This window comes from Oncorhynchus nerka, linkage group LG26 (genome assembly GCF_034236695.1).
Source record: "Oncorhynchus nerka isolate Pitt River linkage group LG26, Oner_Uvic_2.0, whole genome shotgun sequence".
NCBI lineage: Eukaryota > Metazoa > Chordata > Actinopteri > Salmoniformes > Salmonidae > Oncorhynchus > Oncorhynchus nerka.
The window spans coordinates 5,713,613-5,735,806 of NC_088421.1; the positions used below are offsets into that span (position 1 = coordinate 5,713,613).

General features: G+C 41.9%; 3 protein-coding genes across 3 annotated transcripts; all 3 read left to right on the top strand.

The window, feature by feature from the left end:
• Positions 1–4,580: 4,580 nt before the first annotated feature.
• Positions 4,581–6,372, top strand: LOC115109846 (3-mercaptopyruvate sulfurtransferase-like). Its single transcript, XM_029635090.2, has 2 exons — positions 4,581–5,216; positions 5,430–6,372. Exons 1-2 carry the CDS (start codon positions 4,628–4,630, stop codon positions 5,729–5,731), a joined length of 891 nt encoding a protein of 296 aa, XP_029490950.2. The 5' UTR covers positions 4,581–4,627; the 3' UTR covers positions 5,732–6,372.
• Positions 6,373–9,420: 3,048 nt separating this feature from the next.
• LOC115110121 (SUMO-conjugating enzyme UBC9-like) lies at positions 9,421–13,943 on the top strand. Its single transcript, XM_029635505.1, has 7 exons — positions 9,421–9,526; positions 11,004–11,089; positions 11,188–11,271; positions 11,507–11,579; positions 12,537–12,646; positions 12,872–12,951; positions 13,147–13,943. The coding sequence occupies exons 2-7, from the start codon at positions 11,024–11,026 to the stop codon at positions 13,208–13,210; spliced, it is 477 nt and encodes a 158-aa protein (XP_029491365.1). The 5' UTR covers positions 9,421–9,526; positions 11,004–11,023; the 3' UTR covers positions 13,211–13,943.
• A 280-nt stretch (positions 13,944–14,223) lies between these two features.
• Positions 14,224–16,330, top strand: LOC135564644 (ciliary microtubule inner protein 4-like). Its single transcript, XM_065010028.1, has 5 exons — positions 14,224–14,328; positions 15,063–15,118; positions 15,257–15,389; positions 15,560–15,670; positions 15,952–16,330. Exons 2-5 carry the CDS (start codon positions 15,071–15,073, stop codon positions 16,029–16,031), a joined length of 372 nt encoding a protein of 123 aa, XP_064866100.1. The 5' UTR covers positions 14,224–14,328; positions 15,063–15,070; the 3' UTR covers positions 16,032–16,330.
• Positions 16,331–22,194: the final 5,864 nt, after the last annotated feature.

The window sequence follows — 22,194 nt, forward strand, 5'->3', positions numbered from 1 at the left end:
TGCCCAAACAATTTGAGCTTCTCCTTTTAAAAATCCACCTTTCCAGAAACAAGTCTCTCATAATTGCCGCTTGTTATAGAACGCCTTCAGCCTCCAGCTGTGCCCTGGACACCATATGTGAATTGATTGCCACCCCAACTATCTTCAGAGTTCCTACTGTTAGGTGACCTAAATTGGGATATGCTTAACACTCCGGCCGTCCTACAATCTAAAATAGATGCTCTCAATCTCACACAAATTATTAAGGAACCTACCAGGTACAACCCTAAATCCCTAACCATGGGCACCCTCTTAGATATCATCCTGACCAACTTGCCCTCTAAATACACCTCTGCTGTCTTTAACCAGGATACAGCAATCCCTGCCTCATTACCTGCGTGCGGAATGGGTCCGCGGTCAAATGACCACCCCTCATCATTGTCAAACGCTCCCTAAAACACTTCAGCTAGCAGGCCTTTCTAATCGACCTGGTCCGGGTTTCCTGGAAGGATATTTACCTCATCTCGTCAGTAGAGGATGCCTGGTTGCTCTTTAAAAGTGCTTTCCTCGCCATCTTAAATAAGCATGCCCTATTCAAAAAAAATTAGAACTAAGAAGAGATATAGCCTTTGGTTCACCGAAGACTCGACTGCCCTTAACCAGCACAAAAACATCCTGTGGTGTTCTGCATTAGCATCGAATAGCCCCCGCGATATGCAACTTTTCAGGGTAGTCAGGAACCATATACTCAGTCAGTTAGGAAAGCTAAGGCTAGCTTTTTCAAACAGAAATTTGCATCCTGTGGCACTAATTCCAAAAAGTTTTGGGACACTAATGTCCATGTAGAACAAGAGAACCTTCTCCCAGCTGCCGACTGCATTGAGGCTAGGAAACACTGTCACCACTGATAAATCTACGATAATCGATAATATCAATAAGCATTTTTCTATGGGCTGGCCTTGCTTTCCACCTGGCTACCCCTACCCCGGCCAACAGCTCAGCACCCCCTGCAGAAACTTGCCAAAGCCCCCTCCCGCTTCTCCTTCACCCAAATCCAGACAGCTGATGTTATAAAAGGGCTGAAATATCTGGATCCCTACAAATCAGCTGGGCTAGATAATCTGGACCCTCTCTTCCTAAAATTATCAGCCGAAACTGTTGCAACCCCTATTACTAGCCTGTTCCACCTCTCATATCGTCCGAGATCCCCAAAGATTGGAAAGCTGCCGTGGTCATCCCCCTTTTCAAAAGGGGGAGACACTCTAGACCCAAACTGTTATAGACCTATATCCATCCTGCCTTGCCTTCTAAAATCTTTGAAAGCCAAGTTACCAAACAGATCGCCGACCATTTAGAATCCCACCGTACCTTCTCCACTATGCAATCTGGTTTCCGAGCTAGTCATAGGTGCACCTCAGCCACGCTCAAGGTCCTATCATAACCACCATCGATATAAGACAGTACTGTGAAGCATTCTTCATCGACCTGGCCAAGGCTTTCAACTCTGTCAATCACCGCATTCTTATCGGCAGACTCAACAGCCTTGGTTTCTCAAATGACTGCCTCACCTGGTTTACCAACTACTTCTCAGACAGAGTTCATTGTGTCAAATTGGAGGGCCTGTTGTCCGGACCTCTGGCAGTCTCTATGGGGGTGCCACAGGGTTCAATTCCCGGGCCGACTCTTTTCTCTGTATATATATATATATATATATATCAATAATGTCGCTCTTGATGCTGGGGATTCTCTGATCCACCTCTACGCAGACGACACCATTCTGTATACATCTGGCACTTCTTTGGACACTGTTAACAAACCTCCAGACGAGCTTCAATGGCATTCAACACTCCTTCCGTGGCCTCCAACTGCTCTTAAATGCAAGTAAAACTAAATGTATGCTCTTCAACCGATTGCTGCCCACACCCGCCCGTCCGACTAGCACCACTACTCTGGACGGTTCTGACTTAGTATATGTGGACAACTACAAATACCTAGGTGTCTGGTTAGACTGTAAACTGTCTTTCCAGACTCACATTAAGCATCTCAAATCCAAAATGAAATCTAGAATCAGCTTCCTATTTTGCAACAAAGCATCCTTCACTCATGCTGCCAAACATACCCTCGTAAAACTAACTATCCTACTGATCCTTGACTTCGGCGATGTCATTTATAAATTAGCCTCCAACACTCTTCTCAATAAACTGGATGTAGTCTATCACAGTGCTGTGACCACTGCGACCTGTATGCTCTCTTTGGCTGGCCCTCACTACTTATATGTCGCCAAACCCACTGGCTCCAGGTCATCTATAAGTCTTTGCTAGGTAAAGCCCCGCCTTATCTCAGCTCACTGGTCACCTTAGCAACACCCACCCGTAGCACATGCTCCAGCAGGTATATTTCACTGGTCATCCCCAAAGCCAACATTTACTTTGGCCGCCTTTCCTTCCAGTTCTCTGCTGCCAATGACTGGAAAGAACTGCATTTTTTTTTTATCACTGAAGCTGGTGTATTATATCTCCCTCACAAACTTTAAGCATCAGCTATCAGAGCAGCTTACCGATCACTGTACCTGTACACAGCCAATCTGTAAATAGCACACCTCATCCCCATATTGTTATTTATCATCTTGCTCTTTTGCACCCCAGTATCTCTACTTGTGCGTCATCATCTGCACATCTATCACAAAAGTGTTAATGCCAAATTGTAATTATTTCGCCTCTACGGCCTATTTATTGCCTCCCTACTCTTCTACATTTGCACACACTGTACATAGATTTTTCTATTGTGTTATTGATTGTACGTTTGTTTATGTTTAACTCTGTGTTGTTGTTTTTGTCGCACTGCTTTGCTTTATCTTGGCCAGGTCGCAGTTGTAAATGAGAACTTGTTCTCAACTGGCCTACCTGGTTAAATAAAGGTGAAATACAAAAATAAAATGTTTAATTATTAATGTCCATGTTTAGTTCATGAAATTGGAAGTTATCAATTGTGATCATGGTCACATTTCTACCGCAATTGCCGATCAGCTGTTAGAATGTATTAGATTAGGCTACAGATTTTAAATTTTAATTTAAAAAAAAAAAATGGCTGTTGTTGACAAGCATAGGCCTATTCAGTTCATATCCATATTATGAATATTTGATTCAGTTATTGAAATTACGATCCCATCCTCAGTAGCCTATAATTGGGCAACAGAAGCATTTCTCACCTTGAAATCACCTCACTATTCATGTTGAGTAAATTACTGTCAACTTGAATTAAGCAAGCTGCTAAATTGTTCATTTTACATCTTGCCTCTTTCATTTTATATCTGGCACATTTCCCGCCTGTGACTGGCTTTGTAGCGTCGGCGTCGGGCGACCTCTCCTGACAATGTCTAACTTTTCTTGAAAAATTTGTCTTGAGAATGGCGTTATAATTATATCCTCGACCAAATCGATATCTTCTCCTCCTTCCGCCATTGTGGGTTGAAAAAACAGCTTAGTAGTACACAAATTAATTTGTTTATCAAATTCAGTTTCCTAGTTCTGCATAGACCTGCCCAAATAGGACCTGCCTCTCAATATTGGTAATCCAATCAAAAGACGCCTGCTAGCTGGCTTCTGTGTAACACTGGAGCCAGCCAGCAGGCGTACAATAGCCAACTCTAAAGCTGATTGGTTGACACTAAATTTTCATTTCCATTCACTTTAAGCTACAAGCACCCACACTGTTGATTCTGAAGGCCTGAGGGCAGATTCTAGACCCCTGGCAACACATGATGGCTGAATATGATTGGATAAAATATCTAACATAAAGACCAGCCCTCCAAATCTCAACCTGGGGCTGGAAGCAGTGCAACCAAGAGGAAAGCTATGAAATGAAGAGTATAACTCTTACTCTGGGGAATAATTTAATACATATTTGTGGGAAAATATATTTTAAAAATATATATATTCTGATGATGTTTAGGCCAGCAGAGAAGGCCTTGCTGGCCCTGACGGCCCACCACTGGGTTTTCCTTATTTTTAAAAATCTTTTCTACATTGTAGAATAATAGTGAAGACGTGTGCAAAGCTGTCATCAAGGCAAAGGGTGGCTACTTTGAAGAATCTCAATATAAAATATATTTTGATTTGTTTCACACTTTTTTGGTTACTCCATGATTCCATATGTGTTATTTTATAGTTTTGACGTCTTCACTATTATTCTACAACCTAGAAAATAGTCAAATCTAGAAAAACCCTTGAATGAGTAGGTGTGTCCAAACTTTACAGTGGTAATGTATATGAAAATATACAAAGGTATCATTGATAGCAAAACTTTTTACTGGTACTGTAATAATGGCACAATTGTCATAAAAGTGTAAAAAGGCGAATTATATTTTCTCTTGCGACATATTCCAATTCTTTATTTAGTCACATTATTTTGCAAGTATTATTATTTTGATGGAAAACCGAATTTTTCTTCTGAAGTTTTTAGAAGTTAAATCGATATTCCTTCTTCGCTCGATAACGTTGTGGGGGAAATGGGTTTATTGGCTAAATGTTGCAACTCCCTTCTTCCTGGGACTACTTTTCAGGCCTTATGAGCAGGTTTTGAGTCGTCATTAACCGTATTTTCATTAGGACCTGGCAACCCTGGTTCAGAGTCCAAGATAAGGATAATAATGGCGGCGCAAACCCGGGCGCTTGTTTCAGCCAAATGGCTTGCAGATGCGATAAAAAGCAACCTTATTGGACCGAATCTTCGAATTCTGGATACGTCCTGGTATCTAGCGAAATTAAAACGCGATGCAAATGCAGAATTTAACCAACAGCACATACCTGGAACTTCGTTCTTTGATATTGACAAATGCTCTGACAAAACTTCCTCGATGGACCATATGCTCCCAACTGCAAACTACTTTGCAGAGTATGTGGGGGGTTTAGGTATAGGAAACGATACACATGTAGTAGTGTACGATACCAGCGATTTTGGGTCATTCAGCGCACCCCGAGTGTGGTGGATGTTCCGATTATTTGGGCACAATTCTGTATCGGTCCTGGACGGGGGTATGAAGAATTGGCTGGCCGAAGGGCATCCGGTCACTGCAGAATACACCAAGCCAGAACGTGCGGACTTCAAGGCGACCGCCAATCATTCTTGGGTCAAGTCGTATGAAGATGTGCTGAAAAACATCGAGACGAAACAGGTGCAAGTGATTGACGCAAGATCCGCCGGCAGGTTCCGGGGAACCGAACCAGAACCAAGAGATGGTCAGTGGGAGCATATGCAAAGATTTATTTTGGCCTCCTAGAATTGATTACATTTGATGTTATTATACATTTTTGCTAATTTGATTTTTTAAATGTTAGGACATCATATTTTGCCCAAATATAAAAAATTAAAAAAATCTCACCTTCCCTCTTTCTCTATCCCCCTCTCTTTACCGCTCTCCTTATCATTTTCTTTCGTTCTCTCACACACAGACATTGAACCTGGCCACATTCCTGGTACTATCAACATGCCTTTTACCAAGTTCATGGATGCCTCAGGCAAGGAGTTGGAGCTTGAAGTGCTGACAAAAATGTTCCAGGAGTCAGGGGTGGACTTGGAGAAACCTTTCTGGGTAACCTGTGGGTCAGGGGTCACTGCATGCCACGTGGTTCTGGCTGCTCACCTGCTGGGACATTCAGGGTCAGTGTCTGTGTATGACGGGTCATGGTCTGAATGGTTCAAAAGGGCTGCACCGGAGCATGTCATCTCTGAGGGCAAGGGGAAGCAAGTGTGATGTGGAGAGAAGGGTAGAGATGAGCACTAAGAAAATTACTGTTGAATGAGCAGGGAGGGGACACTGAATCACAAAGGAAGCTACAGATTGCACAAAATATGGAGGGTTTTACTGATTTTGACTGAAGATTTTTGCTGAGTTGGATGAATGTGTCAATGTGAAAGAGTTCACCATTCAAGAGTCCATGAATACAGTATGCCTATGTTTATATTCAAGATGTCCAATAAAGGTGTTACAAACTATGCTATTTTAATCTATTAATAAAGATTAGAAGGATGGAATGTTTGAGGTATTCGGGTTAGAATTGGACTATGGTTGAGTTGTATGCTCCTACTTAGGGGATTGCAGCCTGGCAACATTGTCTTGTAGATGTTGCCACTGCCAGACATTTTGTAAGGGACTTTTAAAATAATGAAACTTGCTCTTAATGCACCATGAAAATGTAAGGAAAATATAATTTACATGTAGTTGTAGTTGCCTTGGTGTGACCTTGTTATGAGATGTAGACCCACGAAATGTCAAGGGGTTTTTCTAAGTGCAGTTTGGTTTTAGTATTAACAGAAGTTTCTGTCAGTTTGATTGCAGGATGTCACTTTGTTTAATTTGTACAATAAAAATATGCCATGTACTGTACAAAGTAATCTGTATTGTATTTTTTTCAAAGTATAACCATTTTTACCATATACAGTAGTCCTTTGTACAACTTTTACTTATTCAGGGTCAATTTTTAACTTTGGTTAGACGAAGTAAATGTGAAGACTTCAATGTCCAACGTGTCTACTTTTTACATAGATGGTCATCAATCTAGTATGTGTAGGTCTATATTTTTTTATGGTAACAGCGTTTCAGGTTATACCACATTTTTCTATTCTTTAACTTATTTTGGTTAGGCATTTGATGTGAGAATTCATGTGTAATTGTCAGGGGCATGTTGTGACTTCTAATTCTTATTGTCCTCACAGTTTGGGCTGGATCTTTGAACACTTTGTGTCCTTATGTGAATGTGACATCACTAAACCCTCACATCAGAAGAAAAAACAGACAACTGCCAAATTATTTCAAAACACAGTTGCTGCACTGTTAAAAATTAAGTGAATCAAAAATTAAATATAGGGTATACACACTACCGTTCAAAAGTTTGGGGTCACTTAAAAATGTCCTTGTTTTTTAAAAAGCAAATTTTTTTGGTCCATTAAAATGACATCAAATTGATCAGAAGTACAGTGTAGACATTAATGTTGTAAATTACAATTGTAGTTGGACACGGCTGATTTTTAATGGAATATTTAAACTCACCCTCCAATCCAACAGGTCCCAGACGTGCTCAATGGGTTTGAGATCCGGGCTCTTCACTTGCCATGGCAGAACATTGACATTCCTGTCTTGCAGGAAAACACGCACAGAACGAGCAGAATGGCTGGTGGCATTGTCATGCTTGAGGGTCATGTCAGGATAAGCCTGCAGGAAGGGTACCACATGAGGGAGGAGGATGTCTTCCCACAGCGTTGAGATTGCCTGCAATGACAACAAGCTCAGTCTGATGATCCTGTGACACACTGCCCCAGACCATGAAGGACCCTCCAAATCGATCCCGCTCCAGAGTACAGGCCTCGGTGTAACGCTCATTCCTTCGACGATAAACGCGAATCCGACCATCACCCCTGGTGAGACAAAACCGTAACTCGTCAGTGAAGAACACTTTTTGCCAGTCCTGTCTGGTCCAGCGATGGTGGGTTTGTGCCCATAGGCGACATTGTTGTCAGTGATGTCTGGTGAGGACCTGCCTTACAACAGGCCTACAAGCCCTCAGTCCAGCCTCTCTCAGCCTATTGCGGACAGTCTGAGCACTGATGGAGGGATTGTGCGTTCCTGGTGTAACTCGGGCAGTGGTTGTTGCCATCCTGTACCTGTCCAGCAGGTGTGATGTTCGGATGTACCGAACCTGTGCAGGTGTTGTTACTCGTGGTCTGCCACTGCGAGGACGATCAGCTGTCCGTTCTGTATTCCTGTAGCCCTGTCTTAGGCGTCTCACAGTACGGACATTACAATTTATTGCCCTGGCCACATCTGCAGTCCTCATGCCTCCTTGCAGCATGCCTAATGCACGTTCACCCAGATGAGCAGGGACCCTGGGCATCTTTCTTTTGGTGTTTTTCAGTCAGTAGAAAGGCCTCTTTAGTGTCATTTGTTTTCATTACTGTGACCTTAATTGCCTTCCGTCTGTATGCTGTTAGTGTCTTAACGACCGTTCCACAGGTGCATGTTCATTAATTGTTTATGGTTCATTGAACAGGCATGGGAAACTGTATAAACCCTTTACAATGAAGATCTGTGATGTTATTTGGATTATTACGAATTATCTATGAAAGACAGGATCCTGAAAAGGGACGTTTACATAGGCGTACAGAGGCCCATTATCAGAAACCATCACTCGTGTGTTCCAATTGCATGTTGTGTTTATAATTTTAAAAGGCGAATTGATCATTAGAAAACCCTTTTGCAATTATGATAGCACAGCTGAAAACGGTTGTTCTAATGAAAGAAGCAATAAAATTGGCATTCTTTGGACTAGTTGAGTATTAGCATTTGTGGGTTCGATTATAGGCTCAAAATGGCCAGAAACAAAGACTTTCTTCTGAAACTCGTCAGTCTATTCTTGTTCTGACAATTGAAGGCTATTCCTTGCAAGAAATTTCCAAGACACTGAAGATCTCGTACAACGCTGTGTACTACTCCCTTCACAGAGCAGCGCAGACTGGCTCTCACCAGAATAGAAAGAGGAGTGGGAGGCCCTGTTCTGTTACAATCTCTGATGTCTCTCTGGAGGGCAACGCTTTCCCTAATTTCTTTCACCTTTTTGTCTAGAGACTGGACATCGGTGAGTAATATACTCGGAAGCGGTGGGTGGTGTGCACGTCTTCGAAGTCTGACCAGGAGGCCGCTCTGTCTTCCACTTCTTCCGGCAACGTTGTTTTGGATCAGCCTCTGGGATTTGATCAAATGTCCTGGGTGGTGGTCCGAACAAAGGATCCGCTTCGGGCAAGTCGTATTCCTGGTCGTATTGTTGGTAAGTTGATGCCACTCTTATATCCGATTGTTCTTCCTGGCCATATGTAATAACACTTAATATTTTCTGGAATAACCATGTAAGAAATAATACATTAAAAAAAAAAAATATTGCATGGTTTCCTAAAGACTCGAAGCGAGGCGACCATCTCTGTCGGTGCCATATTGCATGATCAACGAAGGGAAGGAAGGCGGAGGGATGTTGAATCGGGTGTGAAGCAGCCTCACCGTTGCTTCCTCCTTCTCCCCAGACTGACCATAAGATGCAGACCATCAGTCCAGAAGGGAAAAAAAGCCAATTGTTATGCTCACTTAAATATTCTGAAAAGAACAACATTGGCAGGGCAATTCAAGCATAGCCAATATGTAGGGACAATGAATTTGGCATATAACCTACTGCACAAACCTCATTGCTAAATAACTGTTTTTAACTGGTTAATGTTGCATTGGCAAACGTTTAAATAATGTTTTATTTTTAAAAATCTGAGCTGTAGATCGCGGCTTTCAAAAGGTTGGTGACCACTGATAAAAAGCTTCGATATATAATATTTTTAAAAAAAAGTACAACACCAGATGAAGCCACACCAAAGATGGCCGAAAAAAAGTCCATGAAAGGTGCCCTGCGAAGTGCCTGTGGGTTATGTCGAGATAAACAAATTGAGGTCCTCTATCTTTAGCGAGCTAACTAGCTGAATGCTATCGTTCAGGTATTCACATATGCGGTAACAGGTAAGGAAATCTCTCAATCTATCGATTTATGTCAGGGGAAATAACTTGGTCAAATTATTAGCACGAAAGTATCGTCATTAGTAAGCAGCTTTAGCTAGTTTTGATAGTAAAAAAAAATAGGCGACGCAGCTCATTGTTTTTAGCCACCCCCTAGCTAATTTTAGCTAGCTAACGTTAGCAAGCACCAACAAGCGAACGCCATCTAGACAGTATCACTTGAATTGTAAGGTAAGTAACTAACAATTTACCTGTAAACGAACTTCATTTTATTAGCAAACTAGGCTTACAGGTGGGTGGATGTAAGTTGGTTGGCTAGTTTGATGATGTGTTGCTAATTAGACTGCTAGCAGGGTAGCTAGCTACTGACAATATCAATAACCAGAGCCATATGTAAGGGATAATCAACTAGGGGCTATGCGTCCTATGGAAAATAATGAACAAATCAAATTGTATTTGTCACATGCGCCGAATACAACAGGTGTAGACCTTACAGTGAAATGCTTAGTTACACGCCATTAACCAACAATACTTTAAGAAGTTAAGTAAAACAGAAAATAAAAGTAACAATTAAAATGCAGCAGTAAAATAACAACAGCGAGGCTACATACAGAGGGTACCGGTACAGAGTCAAAGTGGGAATGTGTGTTGCGCGGAGTGGAAGTAACCTTCCACGGAGTTGCATTATTTTCCAGAGAACGCATAGAGCTCCTAGTTGATTTATCCCTTTTATACCATGGCTATAAATGGACACATTCGCAGGTAGAAATGTGTTCGACACCACTGAAGTAGTTAGCAAGTTAACTTCATAGCTACAGTAGTTGCCTTGGTAACCAAACAAACATATTTGCTAGTTAACCATTAGTCCTAGATTGCTAATCTGGAAATTCGACTTTTGCTTTCAAATGCAGCTCTAAAATAGAACATGTAAGATTGAAATAGCCGTTTAATTCTACCATGCAATTTAGGGAAATATTACACGCTCTAGAATACCCTTCAGTTTCCTGTCCAAAATTGTGATCAGTAAAGGAACGTTTGGATTACCCAGACGCAGTAATGTAATCTGATTACTTTCAGTTTCTTTTGGATTACGTTCGCTTTAAGAGACATTAGAAGACGGCAAAAATAATCCATCAAACACATTTGGTGTGTCATAGTGGTCGAACAAACTAAAACTGAATTGAATGTCATTAAGAAAAAATATATTATAACTCATTGGTTTTCATCTAATTTTTCAAATGTATCTGTAATCCGATTACTATATTTTTTGCTTGTATTGTAACTGATTGTAACCAGTGAGGTTTTTTGTAATAGTTTTACATGTAACTGATTACATGTTATCAATTACTCCCCAACCCTTAACCCAACTATAGTATATCTGGACATTTCTAATAAAAATGTTAGTTAGCAAAACCACTAGAGAACAAGGATGTGTAGCTATCTAGCCATGTTAATTTAGTGTTTTTATGTCTCCCCACAGGACTGTGTTAATGAGTAGAAATGTCTGGTATCGCTCTTAGTAGACTGTCACAGGAGCGCAAAGCATGGAGGAAAGACCACCCATTTGTGAGGAGCTACCATACAAACAATGAAAATAAACTTGTTATGATGATTTGCAGAAGGCAAGCTTGTTCCTCAAAACTTATTTCCCCCCTCTCTCTCAGGGTTTTGTTGCTGTGCCTACCAAAAATCCTGATGGCACTATGAACCTTATGAACTGGGAATGCGCCATTCCAGGGAAGAAGGGGGTATGTCAACTTTCACATTCTGTAGTTTTTATTCTAACAAGATCCAACAATCACTAGCAGTCTGTCAGAATGAGTAAACAGATATCATAGTCTTTCTTATCGTACATCAAAAAATGGCCAACACAAATGTAAACTGATGTGTTCTCAGTTAAAGGTGTTTTTTATAGTGTGTAGGCACTCCCTCATGAGCTGGAACAATTAATGGATGTAATGACTATATTCTTCAATTCTCTAGACACTGTGGGAGGGAGGCCAATACAAACTCAGAATGCTGTTCAAAGATGACTATCCTTCCTCGCCGCCAAAATGTGAGTAATCCTGCACATGATTACCTCAATAGGAAGGTGTTGATGTCACTGTCTGATATATTTCCATTTGTTGGTTGATAGATAAGATTATTACATAGGGAAGTGACAAATGGGGAAAAAATATTCTTAACATTTAAACAGCCATCATGCTGCTCTTGCTTTCAGGAGAGTGCTGCGTGTAGCTTGTTGTTGTTGACCAATAGATCTAGAGCCTCCGTGTGGCAAGTTATTAGGAGATATTTAGGCTAATCAGTGGGAGATGGAATTAAAATTACAGAACTAAAGGTTAAATGAGAAGTACCGCCTACAACACCAAGAGCCAACAGGTAGGCTGGTACTTAATAATCTGAATAGTTGTAAGGGGAGAAAGCACAGTTATGTAGTCTCAATTAGCCAAGCTAACGTTAGCTAGCTTACTTAACATGTTTCTCTAATTTTGATGCAGTCAAGACAGGTACTATGTAATCAGATGAGGTGATAAATAACTAGCAATAAGTTAGCAACCAAGTCGACTCGCGCTGGTCAACTCTCTCTCCCCTCCCTGTTCCCCTCGTCACTCAGACTCACACCGCAGGTCCCCTCGCCGCTGCCTGCTTGAGCTGCTACTCTCATACTGTATATACAGTGGGGCAACAAATTATTTAGTCAGCCACCAATTGTGCAAGTTCTCCCACTTAAAAAGATGAGAGGCCTGTAATTTTCATCATAGGTACACTTCAACTATGACAGACAAAATGAGAAAAAAAATCCAGAAAATCACATTGTAGGATTTTTTATGAATTTATTTGCAAATTATGGTGGAAAATAAGTATTTGGTCAATAACAAAAGTTTCGTCAATACTTTGTTATATACCCTTTGTTGGCAATGACAGAGGCCCTAGTCATTTTTGATATCGATGATAAGGAAGTCAACATAAATACTTTTTAATAGAAATCATCTATTCTATATCCTCTCAGGCAAGTTTGAGCCGCCCATTTTCCACCCCAATGTCTACCCATCTGGCACGGTGTGTCTTTCCATCCTGGAGGAGGAGAAGGACTGGAGGCCAGCCATCACCATCAAACAGGCACATACACACACACACACACACATACATAAAGAATGGGAGAGGCATCAGTGATTTCACCGGTTTGGAGGAATGTACGACATTGGCTCAACAGGCATCAAATTACTGTTTATTTTATGTGGATCAATGCATGGTATTCCCTGGTCGAGTGATTGTCTTCTCATCTACATTGTTTTGTATTTCAATCCATTCTAAAAGCTGACTTCATCTGTTTTGTATTCACAGATCCTGTTGGGTATCCAAGAGCTACTCAATGAACCCAACATCCAAGACCCAGCACAAGCAGAAGCCTACACAATTTACTGGTGAGTTTCGGTTGAGATACTTTTCTCTTTTTGAACGTTGTACTGTATAATTGATTCAGGCAAAGGGGCTCTTAGTGTGCTTCATAAGACACTTGCAAACATACACAATCCCACTTCGTTAAACTGAAAAGTGTAGCCTTGTTGAGTGATACTCAATTTTATAATGGACTAATCCCCCTTTGTTTCCTCTTTTAGTCAGAACAGAATGGACTATGAGAAGAGGGTGAGGGCGCAGGCCAAGAAGTTTGCCCCCACATAAAGCTCAGCCTGAGAAGCCTGATACAACACCTGGGTACTGAACAGCAAGCAGCACTTAGAGGACCAATCCAATGATCAATCTACAAGTTGATAAGTTCTTCTTCACATGAGAAAAATGTAATGTAGCCTACACGAGAGCCATTTTAAAACAAAACAAAAAATTATTATTTTTGTCCAAATTTCTTTTTGCCTAGTTCACTTCTAAAGCATGCTTAAATCACATGCCTAAAACACTTTCATATAATTTAATAAGATGCCATTTGCATTTGTGATCTGTAAATCAGGAAGCTACTTTGCCTGATATTTAGTCTTATCAAATATCACTTATTTAATAACAAATCATTTCGAATTGTAGTGTCTGATGCATCATTTTGAAACAATCTGTACTTAAATAAATTACCCCCCAAAATGCAGACAGAAAATCACCCAAACATAAGTGAGCCTTATTTTTTTGAAATGTCTGATCACATTGAATTTAATTGTAGATTTTTATTGGGATGTCTCTTTAAGAAGATGGATGTCAGAGCTGAGAGTGTGCTGCATAGAGAGCTGAAGAGGTTTACCTCCAAAGACTTGAGTGTATGTACATAATATAAATATGTAGGTCCATATGGATCTTATGTTTTTTTCTATTGTTTTAGCAAGTTGATATTTGTGTGTGGTATTAAAAAGTAATGAACACATTTTAAATGTAAGAATTGTGAAATAAAGTTAATTGAATGGGAAATACAAAACTTTGTCCTTTTTTCTTTGATAGTTGAATTTTTTATTGTCTGTGTGTGGTAAATGTACAGAATATTAGTATTTAGTAGGTAGACTTTATTTGAACTGTTATGAGGGATTAAGGTATAAACTTTATTTCCCTGTGGTGGTATATTGAATAACTGAATGTCCTTTAGCTCTGAATATGGAGTTCAAATTCAGGTAATGCGTTCTACTGTATCGGAGCGTCTTACGCGTCTTTTAGTATAATTGTGACATCATTATCCAGATAACGTGTTACTCTTCACGCTGATTGGACGATAAGTGGTGTTCAGAAAACTCTAATTTATTGAGGTAAAGTTAGCTGCAGGATCGCAAAAATACACAGTGACTGAGGCTCTGAATCGTAGCACAGATGTAAGTATATTTAGGCTAACTTTAATAAAATAATGTAAAATGTAATTTTCACTTTCGGGAATTCTATTCCATGCACCTGGCACGTGATAATTAAACGCGCCAACGATTGTTTTCGTAGCCCACCTGTCCAAGCTACAATGTATTCATGTCAGGAAAATAAGGTTGTCACATTTTTCCGGTTTGGTTCAGTTTGAGCTTTGGTTTAGGCTATGTCCTAATGAGGGTAAGATTGTATTAATACTAGTTCATTTGAACGCTAATGCGGACACACTAACATAAGGCCTAGTCCTTCAGCGTTACTGTATTGTATAAATTATCGATTTTGAAAGTAGACGCACCTGTCAACTGTGCAGAAGTAATCTTATCCGCGGGAGGGCAGCACAATATAATTCTCTGTTGGGTTTAAATTAACCTTTTCAGTGGCAAATAGTCCTTTTGAAAGCCAATACTCTGTCAAACAGTTACTATAAATCGAGAAAAGTTGATTTTGAATCTATTAGCAGATGTTGATTTATGACTCATGGTTTCCCAAATGTTTGTGCATCAGATTTATTATAAAGGATCTTATAATGCTGCATCTTTTGATGGAACACTGGACAGTGCATGTTGACATGGGAAACCTACAGGACTGTACCAACAACAAGAACATTTGTGGTCAGGCAGTGCATTCTTTAGTTCAGAGTTCAGTTCTCTGCTTACATTACCTAGAATCCTCTTCGCCTCTTGTTTGTTAGTCAAGGCAATGACCTCCACCGGCCAGCCGGAGACAACAGTTGGAGACATGCCGCAGGTCAGTAGCATAGGAGAGGGATGGTATAATTCAGTTTAAATACCAAAACTTGGTATTCCACAACAACCTATGTACACTACAGAGCTCTCAGCTATGTTTTTGCAACTGTGTGTGTCTGCATGTGTTTGTGTGTTGAAGGTGAGAGTTTTAGCATGCCCCGAGGTTTCTTCTCTCTTTCTGCCACACTATACTGACACAGAGTCAGCCTTCGTCCCTCCCCACTGCTCCTACCACAGCCTGGGACACTGTCTGCGCACCAACATCTTTCCAGGTCAGTGTTGCACCAGGTCACTGTTGGGCATCCCTGATTCAGTATGATACCAAAGTGAATTATCTGTGACAGAATTATCTGTGACATATACAGTCAAGGATTACTGTTCCTCTGTCTAATGCTCATGTTCTTTTCTTTTCCTGTCCATGTTTCTATTCTATTCTTCCCAGGAGCTCCTCTGGTGTGGAAGTCCCTGGTAAAAGACTCATACGTCGTTCACCCCTTGCCTGCCCCTCCTACAGACCCCCAGTGTTGGTACGGCCGCAGGACTGATGACATGGGTGGGTGACCTGCTGCTAATGCCACTTATTGCTATATAAACTATTACTACCACCACTACTACTACCGCTCCTAGTAGTACTATGAATACAAATAGTGCTACATTATTCATAAAATGCTTTGATAATAAGTTAGATAATAGCTAGATAAAAATCTAATAAGCTAAAAATAAACACCACTTATTTGATTACTACTACCAATGATATGACGACCTATCCTTGCTACATCCACTTATACCAAAACTCCCTTTTCATTCTCCTTCCTTTTATTGGTTCTTTCATAGTGAAATGGACAGAAAGAAACATTGTGAATCAGAAGTTGAACAAGACGCTAAAGGCAATGGAGAACAAAGGGTCTAAATGAGGCCATGATGCAGTGGCCATTTCACACCCTCACCGCAGCACCCATGCACCTTCCACGTCATTTACACCTCTTTTTACACATATATCTACATGCAAGCCCTTACAAACCCTTTCTGGTACACTAGGTCACGTATGCATGCACACACTTGCACATGCACACACACACAACCATTGCCACAAACTCTCAAAACGTAAAAAAAAAAAAACCCATGCTAAAACAACAATTTGTATGTAGACACAAGTTCATGATCTCTCTTTTGCCGCAATAAAAGCAGAACAGCATCCTTCACCTTCACCTGATGTTCTGTGTATTGTAGGGCTCATTTACTTCTGAGGGGATGTATTCATAGCTGTCATCAAAAAATCTACTCATAGTACTGAAACCCACTGAAAGTGATTATATGGTTAAACCAGTAATCTAATCCAGTTTCTATCGATATTCAGATGTAACGGTAAAATGTAAATTCAGTTTTACCAACAGAAGATGACATAAACCACAATTAGGTGGTTACCACATCAACCAATGTTATTTTTAGGTTGGAAATTTGTAGTAGCTGCTTTGAAGTATTTTTCAAGTACTTTTTGAAGTAATATTGAAGAAAATTTTTACTTAATCTGTGCACAAGTCTCAAATGTACATGTAAGTAGCTGTAATCCCCCTGACCTTATTATCAATGAAGTTGCTGAAATAACAAGAATAAGAACTGATGGAATGAATGAAACAGAAAAGAATGAAAATGCTCAAAGGATGACAACGGTTGGAGGGGATTTTTGTCTCGGATGTCTTTTTACCATGAAGAAGTAGCAGACTAATGCAAAGTGGCAGCATCACTGACGTGGTTTCAACGAAAAACCACAGAAACGGTCTTTTTGTCACAACCTCATCTCTATCTTTGTTGTCGTGTTCAGTCTAGAGGCTATAGAGACTATCCATACTGGGGCTTTAGAGGATAAAAGGTGTTTTTTGAAGTTATACTGATTCACTTTACTCACCCAACAATAAGACAAACTGTCATACTGAGCCGAGTGGAAGGAATACTGAGATGTTGTTAATAATTCATCTCAAAAGATCATGTTCCCCTTTCTCCTGCTGACATTTAGTGGGGGGTTTTGTGCGCGTTTTGTGCGTCATGTTACTCTTACATATTTCTTGACTGTGGTGTCATATTAAGGAAATTCCAAATTCATGGCCATTAATATGGAATTGGTCCCCCCTTTGCTGCTATAACAGCCACTCTTCTGCGAAGGATTTTCACTAGATGTTGGAACATTGCTGCAGGGACTTTCTTCCAAGAGCATTCGTGAGGTAGGGCACTGATGTTGGGTAATTAGGCCTGGCTCGCAGTCGGTGTTCCAATTCCTCCCAAAGGTGTTCGATGGGTTTGAGGTCAGGGCTCTGTGCAGGCCTTCCACACAAGTTCTTCCACACCAACCTCGACAAACCATTTATGTATGGTCCTCGCTTTGTGCACGGCGGGCATTGTCATGCTGTAACAGGAAAGGGCCTTCCCCCAACTGTTGCCACAAAGTTGTAAATCACATAATTCTCTAGAATGTCATTGTATGCTGTAGCATTAAGATTTCCTTTCACTGGAACTAAGAGGCTTAGCCCAAACTATGAAAAACAGCCCCAGATCATTATTCCTCATCCGCCAAACTTTACAGTTCGTGCTATGCATTGGGGTAGGTAGGATTCTCCTTGCACCGCCAAACCTAGATTTGTCCAAAGGATTGCCAGATGGTGAAGTGTGATTCATTACTCCAGAGATTGTGTTTCCACTGCTCCAGAGTCCAATATCTGCAAGCTTTACACCACTCCAGCCGACGCTTGGAATTGAGCATGGTGGTCTTAGGCTTCTGTGCGGCGCTTGGCTATGTAAACCCATTTCATGAAGCTCCTGAAGAACAGTTATTGTGCTGACGTTGCTTCCAGAGGCAGTTTGGAACTCTGTAGTGAGTGGCAACCGAGGACAAACGATATTTACGTGCTACGCACTTCAGCACACGGCGATCCCATTCGAAAAGCTTATGTGGCCTACCACTTCGTGGCTGAGCCGTTGTTGCTCCTAGACGTTTCCACTTCACAATAACTGCACTTACAGTTGACCGGAACAGCATTAGCAGGGCAGACATTTTACAAACTGACTTGTTGGAAAGGTGGCATCCTGTGACGGTGCCACGTTGAAAGTAACTGAGTTCTTCAGTTAGGCCATTTTACTGCTAATGTTTGTTTATTTTTTTGTATATTTTTTTGTTTCACCTTTACTTAACCAGGTAGGCCAGTTGAGAACAAGCTTTCATTTACAAACCAAAGTTTATTTGTCACGTGTGCCGAATACAACAGGTGTGTAGACCTTACGGTGAAATGCTTACTTACAGGCTCTAATCAATAGTGCAAAAAAAGTATTAGGTGAACCATAGGTAAGTAAAGAAATAAAAACAACAGTAAAAAGACAGTGAAAAACAGTAGCGAGGCTACACACAGATACCGGTTAGTCAGGCTGATTGAGAAAGTATGTACATGTAGATATGGTTAAAGTGACTATGCATATATGATGAACAGATGCAGATATTCCGGGTAGCCATTTGATTACCTGTTTAGCAGTCTTATGGCTTGGGGGTAAAAACTGTTGAGAAGCCTTTTTGTCCTAGACTTGGCACTCCGGTACCGCTTACCATGCAGTGGTAGAGAGAACAGTCTATGACTGGTGTGGCTGGGGTCTTTGACAATTTTTAGGGCCTTCCTCTGACTCTGCCTCGTGTAGAGGTCCTGGATGGCAGGCAGCTTTGCTCCAGTGATGTACTGTGCTGTACGCACTACCCTCTGTAGTGCCTTGCGGTTGGTGACCGAGCAATTGCCGTACCAGGCAGTGATGCAACCAGTCAGAATGCTCTCGATGTTGCAGCTGTAGAACCTTTTGAGGATCTCAGTACCCATGCCAAATCTTTTTAGTTTCCTGAGGGGGAATAGGCTTTGTCGTGTCCTCTTCACAACGATCTTGGTGTGTTTGGACCATTCTAGTTTGTTGGTGATGCGGACACCAAGGAACTTGAAGCTCTCAACCTGCTCCACTACAGCTCCGTCGATGAGAATAGGGGTGTGCGCTGTCCTCCTTTTCCTGTAATCCACAATCATCTCCTTAGTCTTGGTTACGTTGAGGTTGTTATTCTGGCACCACCCGGCCAGGTCTCTAACCTCCTCCCTATAGGCTGTCTCATTGTTGTTGGTGATCAGTCCTACCACTGTTGTGTCGTCTGCAAACTTAATGATGGTGTTGGAGTCGTGCCTGGCCTTGCAGTCGTGGGTGAACAGGGAGTACAGGAGGGAACTGAGCACGCACCCCTGGAGAGCTCCAGTCGTGAGGATCAGCGTGGCAGATGTGTTGCTACCTACCCTCACCACCTGGGGGCGGCCCGTCAGGAAGTGCAGGATCCAGTTTCAGAGGGAGGTGTTTAGTCCGAGGATCCTTAGCTTAGTGATGAGCTTTGAGGGTACTATGGTGCAACTGCGACCTGGCCAAGATAAAGCAAAGCAGTGCGACACAAAGAACAAAGTTACACGTGATATAGAAACGTACAGTCAATAACACAATAGAAAAATCTATATACAGTGTGTGCAAATGTAGTAAGATTATGGAGGTAAGGCAGTAAATACACCATAGTGACAAAATAATTACAATTTAACGTTAACACTGGAGTGATAGATGTGCAGAAGATGAACGTGCAAGTAGAGATACTGGGGTGCAAATGTGCAAAAAATAACAATATGGGGGTGAGGTAGTTGGGTGGGATATTTACAGATGGGCTGTGTACAGGTGCAATCAGTAAGCTGCCCTGACAGCTGATGCTTAAAGTTAGTGAGGGAGATATACTCCAGCTTCAGTGATTTTTGAAATTCGTTTCAGTCATTGGCAGCAGAGAACTGGAAGGAAGGGCGTCCAAAGGAGGAGTTGGCTTTGGGAATGACCAGTGAAATATACCTGCTGGAGCACGTGCTAGGGGAGGGTGCTGCTATGGTGATCAGTGAGCTGAGATGAGGTGGGGCTTTACGTAGCAAAGACTTATAGTTGACCTGGAGCCAGTGGGTTTGGCGACGAATATGAAGCGTGGGCCAGCCAACAAGAGCATACAGGTCGCAGTGGTGGGTAGTATATCAGGCTTTGGTGACAAAACGGATGGCACTGTGATAGACTGCATCCAATTTGCTGAGTAGAGTGTTGAAGGCTATTTTGTAAATGACATCACCGAAGCCAAGGATCAGTAGGATAGTCAGTTTTACAAGGGTGTGTTTGGCAGCATGAGTGAAGGATGCTCTGTTATGAAATAGGAAGCCGATTCTAGATTTAATTTTGGATTGGAGAGGCTTAATGCGAGTCTGGAAGGAGAGTTCACAGTTTAACCAGACGCCTAGGTATTTATAGTTGTCCACATATTCTAAGTCAGAACCGTCCAGAGTACTGATGCTAGATGGGTGCGGGCAGCGATCGGTTGAAGAGGATGCATTTAATTTTACTTGCGTTTAAGAGTAGTTGCAGGCCACAAAAGGCGTGTTGTATGGCATTGAAGCTCGTCTGGAGGTTTGTTAACACATTGTCCAAAGAAGGGCCAGAGGTATACAGAATGGTGTCGTCTGCGTAGAGGTGGATCAGAGAATCACCAGCAGCAAGAGCGACATCATTGATATATATATACAGAGAAAATAGTCGGCCCGAGAATTGAACCCTGTGGTACCCCCATAGAGACTGCCAGAGATCTGGACAACAAGCCCTCCGATTTGACACACTGAACACTATCTGAGAAGTAGTTGGTGAACTAGGCGAGGCAGTCATTTGAGAAACCAAGGCTGTTGAGTCTGCCGATAAGAATGTGGTGATTGACAGAGTCGAAAGCCTTGGCCAGGTCGATGAAGACTGCTGCACAGTATTGTCTTTTATCGATGGCGGTTATGATATCGTTTAGGACCTTAAGCTTGGCTGAGGTGCATAGCGGAGAAGGTACGGTGGGATTCAAAATGGCTGGTGATCTGTTTGTTAACTTGGCTTTCGAAGACTTTAGAAAGGCAGAGTAGGATAGATATACACTGCTCAAAAAAATAAAGGGAACACTAAAATAACACATCCTAGATCTGAATGAATGAAATATTCTTATTAAATACTTTTTTCTTTACATAGTTGAATGTGCTGACAACAAAATCACACAAAAATTATCAATGGAAATCAAATTTATCAACCCATGGAGGTCTGGATTTGGAGTCACTCAAAATTAAAGTGGAAAACCACACTACAGGCTGATCCAACTTTGATGTAATGTCCTTAAAACAAGTTAAAATTAGGCTCAGTAGTGTGTGTGGCCTCCACGTGCCTGTATGACCTCCCTACAACGCCTGGGCATGTTCCTGATGAGGTGGCGGATGGTCTCCTGAGGGATCTCCTCCCAGACCTGGACTAAAGCATCCGCCAACTCCTGGACAGAGGTGCAACGTGGCATTGGTGGATGGAGCGAGACATGATTCAGGTCTGGGGAACAGGCAGGCCAGTCCATAGCATCAATGCCTTCCTCTTGCAGGAACTGCTGACACACTCCAGCCACATGAGGTCTAGCATTGTCTTGCATTAGGAGGAACCCAGGGCCAACCGCACCAGCATATGGTCTCACAAGGGGTCTGAGGATCTCATCTCGGTACCTAATGGCAGTCAGGCTACCTCTGGCGAGCACATGGAGGGCTGTGCGCCCCCCCAAAGAAATGCCACCCCACACCATGACTGACCCACTGCCAAACCGGTCATGCTGGAGGATGTTGCAGGCAGCAGAACGTTCTCCACGGCGTCTCCAGACTCTCACGTCTGTCACATGTGCTCAGTGTGTACCTGCTTTCATCTGTGAAGAGCACAGGGCGCCAGTGGTGAATTTGCCAATCTTGGTGTTCTCTGGCAAATGCCAAACGTCCTGCACGGTGTTGGGCTGTAAGCACAACCCCCACCTGTGGACGTCGGGCCCTCATACCACCCTCATGGAGTCTGTTTCTGACCGTTTGAGCAGACACATGCACATTTGGATCCTGCTGGAGGTCATTTTGCAGGGCTCTGGCAATGCTCCTCCTTGCACAAAGACAAGAGGTAGCTGTCCTACTGCTGGGTTGTTGCCTTCCTACGGCTTCCTCCACA

Coding starts and splice junctions, on each gene's coding strand:
- LOC115109846 (XM_029635090.2), top strand. CDS start 4,628: ATGGCGGCGCAAACCCGGGCGCTTGTTTCAGCCAAATGGCTTGCAGAT. Junction 5,217..5,429: donor CGAACCAGAACCAAGAGATG/GTCAGTGGGAGC, acceptor TCTCACACACAG/ACATTGAACCTGGCCACATT.
- LOC115110121 (XM_029635505.1), top strand. CDS start 11,024: ATGTCTGGTATCGCTCTTAGTAGACTGTCACAGGAGCGCAAAGCATGG. Junction 12,647..12,871: donor CAGCCATCACCATCAAACAG/GCACATACACAC, acceptor TTGTATTCACAG/ATCCTGTTGGGTATCCAAGA. Junction 12,952..13,146: donor GAAGCCTACACAATTTACTG/GTGAGTTTCGGT, acceptor TTCCTCTTTTAG/TCAGAACAGAATGGACTATG.
- LOC135564644 (XM_065010028.1), top strand. CDS start 15,071: ATGACCTCCACCGGCCAGCCGGAGACAACAGTTGGAGACATGCCGCAG. Junction 15,390..15,559: donor GCGCACCAACATCTTTCCAG/GTCAGTGTTGCA, acceptor TATTCTTCCCAG/GAGCTCCTCTGGTGTGGAAG. Junction 15,671..15,951: donor CCGCAGGACTGATGACATGG/GTGGGTGACCTG, acceptor GTTCTTTCATAG/TGAAATGGACAGAAAGAAAC.